Genomic DNA, 20,373 nt, shown 5'->3' with positions numbered 1-20,373 from the left:
ATAGTCAGAAGACATACAAATAATGTCCTCCCTATGCTGATGAAAAGCAGTCCAGCCCTGACCCTGCAGCTCTGGGAGAGGAGCTCCAGCCCCCGGATTCCCAGGTGCTCCCATTCGGTGATCAGGACAGAACACAGAACACTCACCATGGAATTTGGGCTGAGCTGGTTTGTCCTTGCTGCGATTTTACAAGGTAATTTATGGAAAACAAGAGATACTGAGATGTGAGTGGATATGAGTGAGGGAATCAGTGGATGTGTGACAGTCTCCTGACCAGGATGTCTCTGTGTTTGCAGGTGTCCAGTGTGAGGTGCAGCTGGTGGAGTCTGGGGTAGGCTTGGTGCAGCCTGGAGGGCCTCTGAAACTCTCCTGTGCAGCCTCTGGATTCACCTTCAATAGCTACTCTATGCACTGGGTCCACCAGGCTCCAGGGAAGGGGCTGGAGTGGGTCGCATACATTAGTGATAGTGGTGATAGCACAAACTATGCAGACACTGTGAGGGACAGATTCACCATCTCCAGAGACAACTCCAGGAACACGCTGTATCTGCAAATGAACAGCCTGAGATCTGACGGCACGACCGTGTATTACTGTGCAAAAGATACCCAGTGAGGGGAAGTCAGTGTGAGCCCAGACACAAACGTTCCTGCAGGGAGAGAGGATGCGGGGATGCAAGGGGTGCTCAGGACCCGCCTGCATAGAAGCTTAAACCAGTGACAGGTGCAGAGGGACAGGGAAGTGGCTTCCCCTTGGAGTCAATGATTTCCTTCCTCTCCCAGCTGCCAGCTGCCCTCAGGGAAATGTCCTGCTGTGACGTTTTTGGCTCTGATGTACACACACTCTCCCCAGGCACTAAAGGGGGAAGAAATATTCTCTGTTTGCAGATGAGACCCCTCCTTCTTCCGGCCCCTACAGACCCCATATTCCTTGTCACAATCTGATCATGGTTCTCTCACCTCAGACATGCACATGCTGTCCCCTCATGGTCCCTTCACCCCACCAGCACAGGGGAATGACCCCCCCGAGGTTATGATCAGCTCCTGGGGTCTCTGCCCTCCTTACAGCATGATGTCTTCTTGGTCCTCATCCACTCGGGTAGACATTGGTGTCCAGGGATTGCCCTTCTGTATTAGTCCCTTAGTCTCCTGGATGAGGAGGTAGTCTGCCTGAGGACTGGACTCCTATTTCCCCACAAGGCAGGCAGGAACACAAGCCCTGAAATGGAAACCTGTCCCAGCCTGCCTGGGTCATGTCTGGGTGGTCTCTGAAAGCAGCCCTGTGTTGTGTGCTTAGACCTGTCTCTCAGCCTCCACAGCGAGAATCCACCTGGATAACGGGAACCAGGTGACAGAGTCCAGATCCTGCCCCCTCTCTGCTATTCTCCTACTTTCCCTAAGATGCCCACCCCATAAACGTTCTCTTCTACAGTAAATGAGGTTGTTTCCTAGTCAGCATTTCAAAATATATTGTTGTGAGTATACATGAACACAAATAGTTATTGTGTTTATTTTGCATCCTGTAAGTTATTGAATTTATTGGTTTTAACAGTTTCTCATATGGGGTCTTCTCCTTTCCTTTATAAACATCATACTGTTTGCAAACAAGGAAAATTTCACTTCTTCCTTTCTGGTATGGGTGACTTATATGTCTATTTCTCACCTAAATTGCACTGGCTAAGACTTCCAATACCATGTGACTAGCAGGATAGTCTCTTCAACAAAAATGGTGCAGGGAAAAGTGGATATCTGCGTCCAAAATAATGAAATCTGACCCTTAACCTATACCATAGTTGAAAAATTATCCCTGTTGAATTTGTGTTTACAATACACTCATATCTTCCATGTGTTATGCAAATGTCACCACAGTGAACATGCACTTTGCCCTTTTCTGCTCACAAATTATCTTAGATTTTGTCTGCTCCTTTCTCCCAGTTTGCCTTCTTCTCTCGCAAGTACGGGGTGGAGGTCCCTCTCATATTTGTGGAGTCTGGGATCTAAGCACCAGACCAAGGTTCTCTAGCTGAGCTCAGTCTCTGTGCACTTCCCTGAGCAGAGAACAGAGCGAACATGGTCAGCACTGTCCTGGGATGGGCTCCACTGCCCTCGATCTCTTGTTCAAGATGGCCAGTGGTCATTCAAACCCAAAACTGTTTATCAATACAGATAACAAGGAACTGAGGATGGAAAGCATGCTCTTGAAGCTTACACCTGTGAGACACAGTCAATCCCACACCCAAATCCACAGAGTCTCTGGCCTCCATCCGTTCTGTAACCTGATTTCTGTCTCCATCTGTAACAAAGGATGGGGAGGGCTAAATCTTTAGACCAGGGGTGTGCCTGGGACCTACAATGATGGCTGAGATGAAGACGAAGGTTCTGTGGGAAGCTCTTTAAAGGAGCTTCAGAAATCCAAACCTAGCATTACATTTTGTTATATTCAGATATGATTGATGACGTTGTAAAAGTGGAGAGAGAATTATTATGTACACACAAATAAGACCATGTGACATTGGTGACGGGATAGACACAGATCAGTGTAACAAATGATGTGTGCCTTTGGATAAGCCTAGGTTTAATTTGATAAGACACATTATGTACAGAACATAAAACAGAATATACTTATTTATACGCACATTTTAAAATATTGGAAATGTGAAAGATTTACTTAATAAAATTAACAGAAAATGCCAATTGCAGGAATATAATTAAAACATGTATATCTTAACTATTAGGTGAAGCAAGCATTTACTACAAAATAAAAGCAAAACAAGCCACAATCATAAAACTCAGCATCATGAAACACATGTCTCTGATTTAGAGATAGTGGGTCAGTTAAAAGTAATGTCATAAATACTCAAACGAAATGGAAGTTTGAGACAGATTGTCATCTATTATGGAATTATATTTGTAGCAAGTTGATAGCAAAATATCATTTTATGTATTATGATTATAAAATTTGGCAATGCTAGATATATTTAATGTGTTTATTTGGATTTCAGAAAGTGTCTGGAGAGAACTGTAATCATTTGTTTTATTTTATTTATTTATTTATTTATTTATTTATTTTTGGCTGCGTTGGGTCTTCGTTGCTGCGTGCGGGCTTTCTCTAGTTGCGGCAAGTGGGGGTTACTCTTCGTTGCGGTGCACGGGCTTCTCATTGCGGTGGCTTCTCTTGTTGCAGAGCATGGGCTCTAGGCATGCGGGCTTCAGTAGCTGTGGCTCGTGGACTCTAGAGCGCAGGCTCAGTAGCTGTGGCTCACAGGCTTAGTTGCTCCACGGCATGTGGGATCTTCCCAGACCAGGGCTCGAACCTATGTCCCCTGCACTGGCAGGCAGATTCTTAACCACTGCACCACCAGGGAAACACAAGAACTATAATCATTTAAAATAGCTACTTGAACAATACAAGAAATTAAAATTATAGTAACCCACTCATCTTGTGTAGCTTTATTCTAATGATCAGAAAGAAGGTACCATCCCTTGACCTGATTCCAACGTCCCACACTGACCAAGTGTTCTACCGGGAGTGACAGGCTGAGTGAGTCCAAATGCCCCAGATGGCCCAGGGGAGCCTAAGTCAGTGCTTCTCTACTTATAAGGACAGGGATGCCCCACATGCAAATTTTCCTCCATTCTCTAGGGTAAAATCAACCCTTGGGCTGTGGGAGCTCACAGCTCTCTCCTCAGGCAGGGCTGAGGTCTCTGGGGAAGGCAGAGCTGTGGTCTAGAAGAAGATGAGGCTGTGGGGTCTTCTCCTCTGCCTGGTGACAGCTCCCCAAGGTAAGGTCTCAGGTGTTAGGCATGGGTCTATGGGGATGGTTATGGCTGCAGGTGACTCACAGGGACTGATTCTCCTTGCCCCCAGGTGTCCTGTCCCAGGTGCATCTGCAGGAGTCTGGCTCAGGACTGGTGAAGCCACAGCAGACCCTCTCCCTCACCTGTGCTGTCTCTGGATTCTCCATCACAACCAGTGGTTATTGCTGGAGCTGGGTCTGCCAGCCTCCAGGGAAAGGCCTAGAGTGGATGGGAGTCATATGTTATAATGGTGTCACAGCATATAACCCATCCCTCAAGAGCCACATCTCCATCTCCAGAGACTCGTCCAAGAACCAGTATTCCCTGCAGCTGAGCTCTGTGATCACAGAGGACACGGCCACGTATTACTGTGCAAGAGACACAGTGAGGGGAAGTCAGTGTGAGCCCAGACACAAACCTCTCTGCACGTGAGACAGGAGGCCTGTGATGCAGCGGGCCATAAGGATTTCTGGGATGTACTCAGGACTCACCAATTTTGCCTTTTAGCACCAGAAGCAGGTGCAGATGGTCGTTAAGGGTCTGGGGTTTCCTCTCCATATAGCATTTTTCCCAGGGGAACCTCTCTGGACCCATGCTTCTGTGCTTACACATTCAGTCTCTGAACTACAAAGGGTTTTTGAAATGGGAAAAGTATTATCTCAGGTAAGAAAGGCAGAGAGTCAGAGTTAGGTATTCAGGTTTGCCCTTGTCTAAATCTTGTCTAAATTGAGCAGTTTCAAAACCATCATAGTGGATTTATTAAGAGTTGAACATATTCTTCGTTCCTCATTATGAAATCTCAGCCCTGACCTACTAATAGACCAGCTGTCCCTGCCAGGATGGTGGCTCTTGGCTTGCCTGGTAACGTCTTGCATGAGAAGCATAAATGAGCTGAGCAGCAGCACCGGATCCTCAGTGGGTCACTGGGAAAGATGCCAGTTAGAGGGGGCAAGGGTGGTGATGTTTCCAGGTGTGCTCCTTGCTTCCAGGTCCAACAGAATCCCTATACGCTTAGATAATACCTGCATCCTGTTCTACTGTGCAGATTACTTTATGTCAAATATTCATCGTTAAAGCTATTATCAATAGACACATAGGTAGTTGGTAGGGAAAGGTTGTAGTCAGGTGGATGATAACATGAATTTTCAGAAACTGCAGAAAACAAATCTGTGCTCCTTTCTTCACCACAGCTTCTTAGGGGAGCACTAGAATGCAGGAAAATCACACATGTTCTCATTCCAGGAAGAGTCCTGCAGTCTCACTAGGCACGCCCACCCCTATCCAGGAACCCCTGCAGGGGCGGCCAGGTCCAGTGTGAGAAACCCAGGCCTGGATAGGAGGGCTCACTGTGCCCTGATGTGTGTCTCCAACACATCACCTACAAAATCCAGGCTGCAGTTTAGCTTCACACCTGCTAGATGCAGGGAAACTGACACCTACACCACATGCTTGGTGTGCAAATGGAGAAACAAAATAATAAAACAGGCACTGAGTATTGGGGCCCAGGGTAGGCCACCCCAAAGTGCACCTCAGTTCTAAATTGATTGCTGTGAATTAAAGTGACTTAAGAAGGAGCCAAGGCAGAGGGACATTCTGACCTTCCTTTCTGTCCCCCTGAAGCAAGAAATGAATCTCTCACGTGAAAGGTGCCCTCCCTGCATCTGGAAGGAGAAAGACACCCTCACCACCAGAGACGGGAATTCGGGCCTGGAAACTTCTATGAACAAACCTTGTTCCTTCTTTGATGCACTACCCCGCCCCCCAAACTCTGCTTAGGTTCTACTAATTGAGCACCAAAAGCATACATTTCTTGGTCCTGTCAATTCCTCAGAAATGTTGGATCTTTCTCTAAATATATAAAGGCTGCCTGCTTTGGTCACTTCTAAGTCCATTTCTATGACACATCCATGCACATGGTTAAAAGTTATTTTTTATCCTGTCAATCTGTCTTTGTCAGTTTTATTATCAGTCCAGCCCCAAGAACTCAAGATGGGCAGAGGAGATTTCCCTCCTGACAAACCCAAGCTGTCTTCTCCTCAGCCTCACTCTGCACAGCCTCTAAGGAGCCTCAGTCTTCAAGGGCCACTTTCACACTCCTGACATCATCTTGCCAGTTTTGTTCTTTTGACATCTCTGCTTTGCTTTTGCATCGCACCCTTCGATATTTCTTCCAAATCGGTGTGACATTTCAGTGTCCATTGTGGGGATGTACATAGTTTATTAGTCATTCCCTAGGAAAGGACATCTTGGTCCTTTCCAAATTTTGGCAAATATGAATAAAGCTAAGTAAGCATCGTGTACAGAGTTTTCTCTGGACTAAAGGCTTATTGTCTTTCAGGTACATACAAAAGAGCACTATTGCTGAAACATAATAAGAGTATGTTTAGTTTTGCAAGAAGCCACCAAAATGTCTCCCAAGGTGCATCCCGTTTTGCATTCCCACCAGCAGTGAATGGACCCCCTGCCGCTCCACATCCTCCCAGTGTTTAAGGTTCTCAGAGTCCTGACTTGATCCACTCGTAAGTTTTCAGGGATATGTCCTTGTTCTTACTGGCATTTCCCTGTGATATATGTTCTCCCATAGCCTTATTTGCAAACTCTGTCTTTTTGGTCAGGTGTCTGTTAAGGACTTTAGCCCATTTCTTAATACTTTTGTTTCTTTCTTATTGTTGAGTTTAAGACTTCTTGGTACATATTAGATAACAATCAGATATACTAGATATCTCTCTTGCAAATATTTTCTGCCAGTCTCTAGCTTGCCTTTGGGTAAATTTTAAATATATTTTTTATGCTTCTCAATTATTAGTTGTCGTGTTTCTATTACAATGAAAAGTGGAGTTAAACATTCACTTCCTAAGCCATGGGAACTTTATGTGGGAACATGTCACAGTACACTCAAAGGCCTCTTTCAGATATTATAAGGATGGAATGGGTAAACAGAGGGGAAACTTCTTCAGAGATGCTCTTCTAGAAAAACAGAAAGGTACCAACATACCCTACTTCCTGTCTTGCTGATGAGAACAGTGCCACGGGTCCACAGAGACACAGATCCTTGATGAGAGAGTGTGATTTCATCAGTTAGAATGACCGTTTTCTAACAATACATTTTACCCGTGATGGATCTGGGTTTATGAATGATTGATACTTGAAAGATTCAATGGAGTTAGCAATGGTTGAAAACAAAATCAATACCTTGAATTATTATTATTAATTTTAATTTATGTTGCCCAAGAGAAGAGTTTGACAATTACATTTTCAGTAACACATTTCCATAATTTTGAATTATACCTCTTAAAATTTAGATACCACGTTGCTTCATAATAAATGTTTCATCTACATCCCTCACATTTGAAACTGGATTCCAAGTGGACCTAGAAGATGAAATGTGAGGACAGCGAATCTCTCTACATTCAGTAACATCTAAGGCAACAAATCTAATATCACACGAGGACACTGCTGATTTCCAAGTATACTTCCTGCTTCTTCTTTGCTCAGTGATTCCAACAAAGATACAAAATGACCTAAACCATCTGGTCTCAATGTTCCTGAAGTCCACACCTCATTCTGAGCTTATACTCTCAAGATTTTATAAGGAAAAACACAGAGACCATCAGAAGGACCTGTCCACGTGGTCACCATGAAGCCCACCACCATCAGTCCTTCTCCCTCCGATCACAATGGTGAGGCCCTCTTGCTGTGACCATCACCAGTAACCTGTAAAGCAATATGACTTAAATCTCACCACTTCTTTTTACCATCACCCATTGGTCATCTCTAACGGATATTCCCTCCAGCAATATAATATGATCTGGTCTCCAGACATAATGGCTTCCAATTACCTCCACAAAGGAAAAATAACCCTTTTTTAGTCCTGGTGACCTAACACATTTCTTCTAGGGTTAAATAGACCCTAACCACACATCCCCAACCACTGAAACATAAACACACCTGTTATATATCTTTCTATGTTAACATGAATTTGGATGGATCTCCTCTAATCCACCAGCTCAAGAAGGGCAGGGCAGATGCTGGGGCATCTGTACAAATGCAGGCCCTTCTTCCACCTGGTGAATAATGGGCTCACCTGATTCTAGGTTTTAGATGCCATCCCTTCCGCTCCCCTACCCCACAGCGTATCAGCTCAATTTTCAGGTCCTGACAACAGGGTCCAGACTTGCCCGGTGATTCTTGCCCATATTACTTTGGTTGGCTCTCCTATTATCGACATTCAAGCAGGCAGATTATTTAGTATTTAATTTACTCTTCAAATATTATTGGAAAAGCGAGAAGACGTATAGTACTCTGTTCATGAAATAGTATGGAGTAAATATCTTCTCATAGACAGCAGGCTCGACATCAGTCAGTGTACAGGTGAAATCACTGGGCTGAGGGAGAGCTGACCTGCCCCAGACCCACAGGTGTGACCTCTCAGGGCAGGAGTGGAGCCAGTGCTACATGTACAGGGTGTCAGTCAGAGATGGGGACTCACATTGGACTTTCTGGGTCCCAGGAAAGATAACATCACTGCTGACACTGATGACAACATTCAACACCCCTGGCAAACACACTATAAATTTCAGACATACCATTACCATCATGATCCCCAATTTACATCCTTGCAGACTGAAATGCAGATGGTGAGGCCACATCCTCAGTGCCCACAGTGAGATGGGATGGAGATGTACTCTGCTCTCCAGCAGAATTTACTTATATGACCTCAGGCACAGTTCCAGGACTCACTGACCCAGGGACTCGGGAAAGCTGCTCTCAGGTGGACTTTTCAAGGGAACCTGTTTCCTGAGGTGGGGGTTTTCCTCTGACCATGACACCCTCATACTCTGCAAGCCATTCACTGTGAAGCTTTACTTCCACGAATCACGCATGTTCCCTCACCCAGTACAGCAGGAACTGTGTTCCCTGACCTCCAAAGTCACTGGCAGTGACAGAGTTAGAAAGGAACACTTCTAGAAGGAGTGAGTCTGTGCACTGTGACCAGGTCACCTGCCCAGCATATTGGAGTCCTGAGGAGCTTCCCGAAGCTGTCTGTTCTTAGTCCTTGGTAGCCTTGGGGATTCCTCAATGTCCACCCACAAGGAAGGAGTCCTGAAGCTCACGGTGTTCCTGCAGATACTCAGTTGTGCACAGGAAAAAGGCAGGGCAGGCTACTGGCCAAGTCAGCAGTGATAGGAACCATGACCATCTTAGCAAGAATGACTACCTTGTCCACAAATACACTGTGTGTTTAGTTGTTATGAATAAATCCACCTCCAGAGCAACTCTTGATAATATTTAAACTGTTTCAAGTGAAGAAATGTTCACCCAACTTAAGGGAAACACGAAGTCCTTTGTGAATTATGGTAAACATTAAATTTTACCTAACTTTGTCTGAATTCAATGTGATTATTACATGTATGGTTTGTCTCTGATATTTGCATATACAGGGAATGAACATGAGCTAATGCTGAAAGGAAAAAAAATAATAGTTTGTTTCTGACAACTTGGAGGACCCTGAATGTTTGATGGGTATTTATGTGAAATATATACATCCATGGGATTAAAGTCTATTCCCCAAATCTGCCATTGATCCTTGAGCACAGCTGATTTCCTGACTAGCCCTTCAGCATCATTTCATTCCTGGACAAAGAGTCCCCCAGGCATCAGGAGGGGGACCCCAGGTGGGGGCTGAGATCTCTGAGGGCACAGCCAGCACCCTTCTCACAGGGGGAGCCCCAGGTACAGAGACCTCCCTTCACTACTTGATGCTTTTTATAAAAAGGTCCCTCCTATATGCAAATATCCCCTTAGACCACAAGGTAAAAACAAAGTACCTGTTCACTTAAATATGGGTTTCTCCTCATGATTGAAGAGATTTTCTGGGCTTCATGAATCTCATCTGCAAGAAGATGAATCCACTGTGGTTCTTCCTCTTTATGGTGTCAGCTCCCAGAGGTGAGTGTCTCAGGGATTCAGCCATGAACACATGGGGAAGCTGCATCTGAGCCCATGAGTCACCGTGGTTCTCTCTGTCCACAGGTGTCCTGTCCCAGGGGCATCTGCAGGAGTCGGGACCCAGCCTGGTGAAGCCTTCCCAGACCCTCTCCCTCACCTGCACTGTCTCCGGATTCTCATTAACCAGCTATGGTGTATCCTGGGTCCGACAGCCTCCAGGAAAGGGGCTGGAGTGGGTTGGTGAGATGGATGATAGTGGAAGCGCATATTATAACCCAACTCTTAAGTCCCGGCTCAGCATCACCAGGGACACCTCCAAGAGCCAAGTCTATTTATCACTGAGCAGCCTGACAACTGAAGACACCGCCGTGTATTACTATGCGAGAGACACCTTGAGGGGAAGTCAGTGTGAGCCCAGACACAAACCTCCCTGCACGGAGGCCCGTAACCACCAGGGGGCGCTCAGGACCCAACAAGTACAGGGCTGAGGCCTGCAGCAGGTGCAGAGAGGGGCTGGGCGGGAATTCTTGTTAGAACCTCTGCTTTCCTCTTCCTGCCCAGGAGCTCCACCACAGACCCTGTTCTGTATCCTAATGTTTCATTGTTGTGGATTATGCTGTGTCTAGAAAAGTTTGTGTGCATGTACATATTTGCTTAATTTTTATTTCTATTATAGTTGTGTATATATATATTCATATGCACACACACATATAATACTCAAGAATTAAGGTTGTTTTTCATTTCTTTATTTATATTTTTCTCAGAGGAGCTCAAAACAACCCTGCGGCTCACCATAATGTTCAATTTGAGCCTGAAGTTCGTGAAACTTGTAAATATCCTGAGAATGCACATGAGATTTTTCAACAGTATTAATTGTTGTTTTGTTTTTGTACGTGTGGAAGTAGGAGACACACGCTCCTGCTTTCAGGCAACCTGCACAAAAGTGTTGAATTCGGCAGCAGGCAGTGTTATAGACTCTGATGCCAGAGTGCTCCAATACTGCACATGCAATGATCCTCACTATTCACAGATTCCACATCTGCAAATTCACCTACTTCTAGCTTTTATGAGCACCGCAAAATAAATACTGTCATTTTGTGGTCTTTCACGGACATTAACAATGTGGCCGGTTCTTTGAATCACCCAACACACACACACACACACACACACACACACACATTCCCAGCTGAGGTCACTCAAGGCGATGCTCTCTTTTCTTGTTTCAACTCCCGTCATATAATTGAGCACTTTCTGGGGTCAAATTAGTGTCATGCTTTTCATATTTCTGGGATTCTTGGTGATTGTTTAAAGTAGACCCAGGCATAGGGCTGAAGAACAGTCTAGTGCCCCTACGCACAAATGGCTGTGAGTGGACTTAGGGAAAATATACATGAGAGATCAGCTTCATTCAGGCATGAGTTATATGGCCATGGGTGGTGAAAATGATACTCATGTTTCCAATATAAGTCTCAACCAAGACCAAAAGACAAAACTCGCTGCTGCATATGGGATGCAGCCTTGGAAGCTTGGCTTAATTCCAATTACAGCAGGGCAAGTGGGGGCTTGTGGCCAAGAAGAGGGTGGGGTCGAGTGGACTGGAAATTATTAAGGGAAGAAATACAGGCTAAGGGGATTCTGGTTTCATAGACTCACAAGGATTCTTGCTAAAGGGAGACCAGGGTGATCAGATACCATGTGGGTGATAGGAGGTTTGATGGTTTTGATCGAATACTGAGGGTGATCAGAGCTCAAGGGTGGGAGATTCTCATTATTCTCACTTAACAGGGGTCTTGGCAAAACCTGGCCATGCCAATATAAGCACAGAAGCCCACAGGTCAAGACTAGTTGAGGAGAGCATTGCAAGGAACCTGTTGGCTAAGGGGTGGTCAAGCGTCTTTGTCACACTTCAGAAGAGTAATAATGAACATACAAGTAAACCAGGGATGCACATAGACACACAGGGAAAAGACCATCTGAGGATTCAGTGAGAAGAGGTCCATCTGCAAGCAAAGGAGAAAAGCCTGAGAAGGACCCAAACCTGCTGACACCGTGACCTTAGACTTCTAGCCTCCAGGCGTGAGAGGGATACATTTCTGTTGTTTAATCCACCCAGTCTGTTATTCTGTAATGGCCACACTAACCAACTAATACACCTATAATATAGACGCAGATAGACATATATGGAAATGTAAGTATCATATTGGAAAAGAAACATCACCCATTCTTCAGAGGTGACATGAAGCTGTGTCCACCCTGGATCTCAGCCAGCACCCTCCTCCAGCGCCCTAGACAAGGACCAGCCATGACCATCTTTATATGGAAACATGCTTCCCACCTGCACATCACACCCAATCTCAAGGGGAAAACACAGCACCTGTGCTACTCAGAGTCAGGGTTCTCATCTTCACTGACATAACTCTCTGAAAGTCAAAGTATTAATCAAAATGAGCATGAAAACCTTTTGGTCACACCTCCTCTTGCTGGCATCTCTGAGCTGTGAGCATCTCCTGGGTCTGAGGAAGGTGAAATTATGGGGTGACATCTGCGAAGTGGGTGTCTCATGGTTTCTCCTTCCCCAGGTGTCCTGTCCCAGGTGCTGGTGCAGGAATCGGGCCCAGAACTATTGAAGACCCTCTCCCTCACCTGCTCAGTCTCTGGATTCTCCATCACAAACAGTGCTGACTGCTGGGACTGGATCCCTCAGCCCCCAGGGAAAGGGCTGGGGTGACTGGGGTGCTTTGATTCTGGGAATAGCACAGCCTACAACCTGTCTCTCCAAACATGACTCTCCACCTCCAGAGAAACCTCACAAATTCAGTTTTCCCTGCATCTCAGCTCCGTGATCATCTAGGGCACAGCCCTCTGTTACTGTCCCAGGAGGCTCAGTGAGAAGTCAGGGTGAGTCCAGACACGACCCTCCCCGCAGGGGCCGCTCCAACCACCAGGGGGCGCTCAGGGTCATCAGGACACAAGAGGACCAATTTCAGGGCAAGTGCAGAGGATGGCATGGAGGGGTTTTCCCTCAGAAGCTGTGGTTTCTCCACTGGATCATTGCCGCCCCTGGAAGCCTCATCCACAATGATTCCAGGGAACTTTCTTGTCTCTAAACTTGAGACTTTTTTCATGGAGTCAGGCTTGTCTGTCTTTCCCCATCTATCTTTGGACGACCGCACAGAATTATTTCTTCTTGAGACCTTTATTTGAAGATTAGGTCACTACTTTCTGTTATTAGTTGTCAGGTTTTTAACCGTTTAATGACATAAATAATTTTTGCTGTTGAACTTTATATCTGCTTTCCACCCTCAGATGGATTTCCAATTCCTCTCCTGAAAATCTCCCCACTCCTGTTTGATGCAATGCCTTTCACTTGAATAGTAAGAGTCATGTTTATATTCAGAAAATGATGTCCATATAGCACTGCAGTCATTCTCTCCCCAGAGGACATTTTGAAATGTCAGGACACAGGTTGGGCTGTAACATATGGGCTGTGTTGCCTGTACCTTGTTATCTAGTGTGGAGATTGATAATAGATAATTAAATAAAAGGGAACAAAAACAGGTATATCCTAATCATATGGAAAATAACCATAAGAAAAAACTCAAGTAAACAATCTAACGTTACACCTAAAGAAACTAGAGAAAGAAGAACAAACAAAACCCAAAGTTAGCAGAAGGAAAGAAATCATAAAGATCAGAGAGGAAATAAATGAAATAGAAACAAAGAAAACAATAGCAAAGATCAATAAAACTAAAAGCTGGTTCTTTGAGAAGATAAACAAAATTGATAAGCCATTAGCCAGACTCATCAAGAAAAAGAGGGAGAGGACTCAAATCAATAAAATCAGAAATGAAAAAGGAGAAGTTACAACAGACACCGCAGAAATACAAAGCATCCTAAGAGACTACTACAAGCAACTCTATGCCAATAAAATGGACAACCTGGAAGAAATGGACAAATTCTTAGAAAGGTATACCCTTCCAAGACTGAACGAGGAAGAAACAGAAAATATGAACAGACCAATCACAAGTAATGAAATTGAAACTGTGATTAAAAATCTTCCAACAAACAAAAGTCCAGGACCAGATGGCTTCACAGGTGAATTCTATGAAACATTTAGAGAAGAGCTAACACCTATCCTTCTCAAACTCTTCCAAAAAATTGCAGAGGAAGGAACACTCCCAAACTCATTCTATGAGGCCACCATCACCCTGATACCAAAACCAGACAAAGACACTACAAAAAAAGAAAATTACAGACCAATATCACTGATGAATATAGATGCAAAAATCCTCAACAAAATACTAGCAAACAGAATCCAACAACACATTAAAAGGATCATACACCACGATCAAGTGGGATTTATCCCAGAGATGCAAGGATTCTTCAATATACGCAAATCAATCAATGTGATACACCATATTAACAAATTGAAGAATAAAAACCATATGATCATCTCAATAGATGCAGAAAAAGCTTTTGACAATATTCAACACCCATTTATGATAAAAACTCTCCAGAAAGTGGGCATAGAGGGAGCCTACCTCAACATAATAAAGGCCATATATGACAAACCCACAGCAAACATCATTCTCAACGGTGAAAAACTGAAAGCATTTCCTCTAAGATCAGGAATGAGACAAGGATGTCCACTCTCACCACTATTATTCAACATAATTCTGGAAGTCCTAGCCACGGCAATCAGAGAAGAAAAAGAAAGAAAAGGAATACAAATTGGAAAAGAAGAAGTAAAACTGTCACTGTTTGCAGATGACATGATACTATACATAGAGAATCCTAAAACTACCACCAGAAAACTGCTAGAGCTAATTAATGAATTTGGTAAAGTTGCAGGATACAAAATTAATGCACAGAAATCTCTTGCATTCCTATACACTAATGATGAAAAATCTGAAAGAGAAATTATGGAAACACTCCCATTTACCATTGCAGCAAAAAGAATAAAATACCTAGGAATAAACCTACCTAGGGAGACAAAAGACTTGTATGCAAAAAACTATAAGACACTGATGAAAGAAATTAAGGATGATACCAACAGATGGAGAGATATACCATGTTCTTGGATTGGAAGAATCAACATTGTGAAAATGACTATACTACCCAAAACAATCTACAGATTCAATGCAATCCCTATCAAATTACCAATGGCATTTTTTACGGAACTAGAACAAATCATCTTAAAATTTGTATGGAGACACAAAAGACCCCGAATAGCCAAAGCAGTCTTGAGGGAAAAAAACGGAGCTGGAGGAATCAGACTCCCTGACTTCAGACTATACTACAAAGCTACAGTAATCAAGGCAATATGGTACTGGCACAAAAACAGAAACATAGATCAATGGAACAAGATAGAAAGCCCAGGGATAAACCCACGCACCTATGGTCAACTAATCTATGACAAAGGAGGCAAAGATATACAATGGAGAAAAGACAGTCTCTTCAATAAGTGGTGCTGTGGAAACTGGACAGCTATATGTAAAAGAATGAAATTAGAATACTCCCTAACACCATACACAAAAATAAACTCAAAATGGATTAGAGACCTAAATGTAAGACTGAACACTATAAAACTCTTAGAGGAAAACATAGGAAGAATACTCTTTGACATAAATCACAGCAAGATTTTTTTTGATCCACCTCCTAGAGTAATGGAAATAAAAACAAAAATAAACAAATGGGACCTAATGAAACTTCAAAGCTTTTGTACAGCAAAGAAAACCATAAACAAGACCAAAAGACAACCCTCAGAGTGGGAGAAAATATTTGCAAATGAATCAACGGACAAAGGATTAATCTCCAAAATATATAAACAGCTCATTCAGCTCAATATTAAAGAAACAAACACCCTAATCCAAAAATGGGCAGAAGACCTAAATAGACATTTCTCCAAAGAAGACATACAGACGACCATGAAGCACATGAAAAGATGTTCAACATCACTAATTATTAGAGAAATGCAAATCAAAACTACAATGAGGTATCACCTCACACCAGTTAGAATGGGAATCATCAGAAAATCTACAAACAACAAATGCTGGAGAGGGTGTGGAGAAAAGGGAACCCTCTTGCACTGTCGGTGGGAATGTAAATTGATACAGCCACTATGGAGAACAATATGGAGGTTCCTTAAAAAACTAAAAATAGAATTACCATATGACCCAGCAATCCCACTACTGGGCATATACCCAGAGAAAACCGTAATTCAAAAACACACATGCACCCGAATGTTCATTGCAGCACTATTTACAATAGCCAGGTCATGGAAGGAACCTAAATACCCATCGACAGACGAATGGATAAAGAAGTTGTGGCACATATATACAATGGAATATTACTCAGCCATAAAAAGGAACGAAATTGAGTCATTTGTTGAGACGTGGATGGATCTAGAGTCTGTCATACAGAGTGAAGTAAGTCAGAAAGAGAAAAACAAATATCGTATATTAACGCATGTATGTGGAACATAGAAAAATGGTACAGATGAACCGGGTTGCAGGGCATAAATTGAGACACAGATGTAGAGAACAAACGTATGGACACCAAGGGGGGAAAACTGCGGTGGGGTGGGGATGGTGGTCTGCTGAATTGGGCGATTGGGATTGACATGTATAAAGTGAGTGTATAAAATTGATGACTTATTTAAAACAATACTGACTACATAACCCATTTTTAGGGAGTGGTAAAGGCTCAAATGTGTAAAGATGATACAAGCACCCATATGAAGTTATTTGTATAAACATAAATGTTCAAAAAATTTTTGTAAATACTTTTCTAGCTCACTCCTCAATCCCATGGTGAGTGTCTGGTTTTCTCTCTAAGAAATCGACAAATATATTCCAATTGGCTGCCATTGGCATTCCTTCCAGCAAGCGGATGAGGAGCCTTTCGCTCTACATCATGCCCAATATTTGAATTTCTTATTATTTTGTGCTCTAACTGTTGCAATAAGTGAGTAGCAGTATCTCATCACCGTGTTATTTTATGTATCCTTAATGAAGAAACATGTTAAAACCTTTTATCTCTTCTTTGTGGAAGTATCTTCAGATCACTGGCACAGTGTTCATTATTTTCATTTTTTGTTGCTGTGGTTGAGCTGTGAATTTGCTGTATATTCATGATACAAGTCCTTTATAAATATGATATTAGAAAGCACATTCTCCAAGTCTGTGCTTTAATTCCCTTATCAGTGAAGTTATTGCTGCTGTTGCTGTTGTTGTTTTCAGGACAGAATTTTTAATGCATACAGAAAAATTACAAATTTATTTTATGAATGATGTTTGGGATATTATACCTAAAAATTCATCATGAAACACAAGGACACCCATAATTTCTGCCACGTCCCTACGCCAGGCCACATTCAGGGATGGAGGGTTAAGTCCACCTTCTTGAACGGAGGATGACCATGATGAGTTACCTGACGTTATTCCTTAAGGGAGATTTATCCTACCTTCTGCATTAGATATATTTATTCAATCTCCTTATATAAGTATGAATCAAGATATTTGTTTCATGCTTTGTGTGAAGGTTATATACTAAGGCATTTTCTTTGCTCCTGTAATTGTTACCACTTCTCAGCCATGGGGACCTCTTTCAGATTGTCTCCTGTCTCCTCTTTACGGGCCCCCATCCATTTGTGTGAACACTTCCTTACATTCTGGTGCTACAAGAATCTGCAAGATAATCATGTGTATTCTCTTCTCCGGCCCTAGAATTTGCCATGCCTCAGATGAGTTGTGGATCCTTTTCTGGAGAATAGTATTAGCAACCAAAAGAGTGGGTATCAGGATAATAATGCTGGTGTCCTGTCTACTGGGGGCATTTCCTCTAGATCCTATAAGCTAACAGACCTTGGAAATATATCTGTGTTCACTACTGCATGTATACACACACACGTCTGCAACTATCTCTGTATCTCACCTTCGGACCTGTGTTCAGGTAAATGTGAGGTAATTCTTACAACTCTGATCCTAGTGCAACATCACATGGGTAAATCCACCCTTTCCCCCTTGCTGGTCTGTTACTTTCCATGCAACAGTGAGACGCCTGGCTCCACCGATGCCATCCAGCTACTAATTGTTCAATTCCACAGGCACAGTAGTAAAAGAATTCCGAGCCGGTCTCCTGATGGAAATACCATTATCCACCAGGCTCTACTGCTTATGTGCAGTGGCTTAGAACTTAGCCTTCAGACTCCACTCATTTCCAAAGTCACTTAGGTCAAACCCTATTTTCCCACCTTCTTCAGACATGTTAATTCATAGATTCACTATGATATCAGGTATCATCTATACAGTGTGCATCGTTCCATCCTTGAGTCTCTGACTTATACATGAAATTTATATTTATATTCAATAAGGTTCACTCTTTCTGCGATTACTGTATATATTTTGACAAGTTCACAGTGCAATGTTTCCACCACTGCAATTTTGTAGAGAAGAATTTCACTATCCTTAAATATTGTCCATGTTTCACTTATCAAAGACCTTCTCCGAAATTCCTGATAAATGCTCATCTGCTTGCTTTATATATAGACCTGCCTTTACCGAAATGGGAAATAGGTGAAATTGAACGTTTTCAGACCGATTTTTTAACTAGCAATATGCATTTAGGATTCTTTCATGTCCTTTCACGGTATAATAGTTTAATATTTCAATTGCTGAAACAATTCCACAGCATGGATACAGCACACATTGTTTATCTACTAATTTATGGAAGAACGTATTTGTTGCTTCCATTTTTTCTCAATTGTAAATGAAGAGACCACAATAATTCATGGGCAGTCTATGATGGAGCTCTAAGCTTCAAGTCAGTTAGGTAAATTTTAGGAGCATGACTTCTGAGATCTTATATTAAGCTCTGTCTAGGTGTGTAAGTGACTGCCCTGAGGAAGGGCTCTGATGCAGGGACCACTCAGCTCTCCCAGTCCTCTTGCTGAAAGGAAGTCAGAGCCCAAGCAATGTCCACACGAGGTGGACACAAGGCCCAGCCCTCTAACCTGGCTGAGCCCCCAGCCTACACTCAGGGTCACCCTCCCTTACACGTGAGTGTGCATCACAGGAGCAGACCCTGCAGCTGAACTTGAGCCTCTCACAGTGACCCTGCATGGGGCAGGGTGGGCTTCTCCTCCAGGCCCTCCCAAAGCAGACACGGTGAACAAAATAAAGAGCTGCTGTCTGTGGAAACTGTCAAGGGTTGTGGCAGGGTTTTGTGTGTCAGTCAACACCTGGAACATTATTATTCATTTCCGCGTGCGATCCTATTTCACCATTTCATATGTGGTAAATATGTGGCACAGTTGGACTGGATGAGGGGACAAAGATCACACTGTAAGTGGAGATGCTATGACACAGTGCAGATCCAAGTCCAGAGCCAAGGTATTCCTCCCCATGATACAGGAGGACCTAAGAGCTCAGGCAGGAATCCTGGGCTGTCCCAGGTAGGAAGACACACCTGTGTGAATAGAGAGGTAACACCATCTGATTCACACTTTAGCAGGACCACGCTTACACTGGTGAGGTAGTTAGTTAGGAGACATTGGGACACTATTACACCTTAACCACACTCGACCTCAAGGCATCCATTTCTAGTTTAATCTTGTAGTAGTTTTTATTCCATTCAGAAGCCTATGTCAGGATTAATATTCTTCTTCTTTGTTATTCTGTGAGCATTTGTCTCTCTCCAAGATTTAAATTTGTTGCTGTCTTAGTTCTATAATTATCTGATATATTGTTGAGATTTTGATAATGTGAAACTTGTTCCATTTTGAGGTGGTTTTAAGAACATTAAATAAGAAGCATTTTCTCAGCTTCTCATCTCTCTACATCTCCAAGACGATTATCAGCTTTATTGTAACACCCAGAAACTGGAAACAATTCCAATATCACACATCAGCTTAATAAATAAGCCAATCATGCTATGATCATTCTTTAAATGCCACCTGTTATTAAAACCAAGGATTCTTGATACACACAAAAACATGACAGTATTCACAACTATTTGTGCTGAGGAAAATAAGCCATAACAATAAAAATACATATAATATGATCCCACTTTTATAAATTCTAGAAAAGGAAAAGTAATCTGAAGTAACAAGGGAAGATCAATGGTTATGTGGGGACAGGATGGAAGATAAGAAGGGACAGGAAGGAGGAAACCCAGAAACTACTGAAAATAATGAGAGGAATTGAACTGTTCTCTGCTGACAATGCTGATGCTTACGTTAGTATTTATCAGAGTGTTCATTCTGAGTTTGTGCGCTTTATTATACGTCAAGAACCTCATTAAAGTAATTACAAATAAAGAAATGCATGACTTGGGAGGGAAGGAGTGAAGAAAAGATACTGAAACATAAGAGACTCTTGAAAATACTCCTCATGAACCCTGACCCTCTCCATATATTTTAGGTAAACACTACAAGAGAGCAAAGTCATAATGATCCCATTACAGGAGGGGGATCTGCAAACCTCACCCGGCAAGTCCAACTCTGTCCTGGAGTAGGTTCGGGGGAGCAGTCTGGCCCAGAGCACAGGTGCAGATGCTGGATCTAACGATCACCACATGTTAATCCTTGGACACTCCACAAACCCTCTATACCTCTGGGTGTAGTTTACA

The 20,373-nt window shown here is 43.0% G+C and overlaps 2 gene segments (V, D, J or C); both read left to right on the top strand.

Annotated features, from left to right (window-relative positions):
• The window catches only part of LOC133084762 (immunoglobulin heavy constant mu-like), a 266,145-nt gene that overhangs the window by 60,822 nt on the left and 184,950 nt on the right, over positions 1 to 20,373 (top strand).
• LOC133084764 (immunoglobulin heavy variable 3-23-like) lies at positions 148 to 613 on the top strand. The segment is given in 2 exon segments: positions 148 to 193; positions 297 to 613. Coding segments are annotated over 2 exon segments (363 nt in total).

Source organism: Eubalaena glacialis, chromosome 2 (genome assembly GCF_028564815.1).
Source record: "Eubalaena glacialis isolate mEubGla1 chromosome 2, mEubGla1.1.hap2.+ XY, whole genome shotgun sequence".
In the NCBI taxonomy this organism is placed as follows: Eukaryota; Metazoa; Chordata; class Mammalia; order Artiodactyla; family Balaenidae; genus Eubalaena; species Eubalaena glacialis.
Note: the sequence above shows the minus strand (reverse complement) of the source record. Positions and strands in the feature narration are given on the sequence as shown.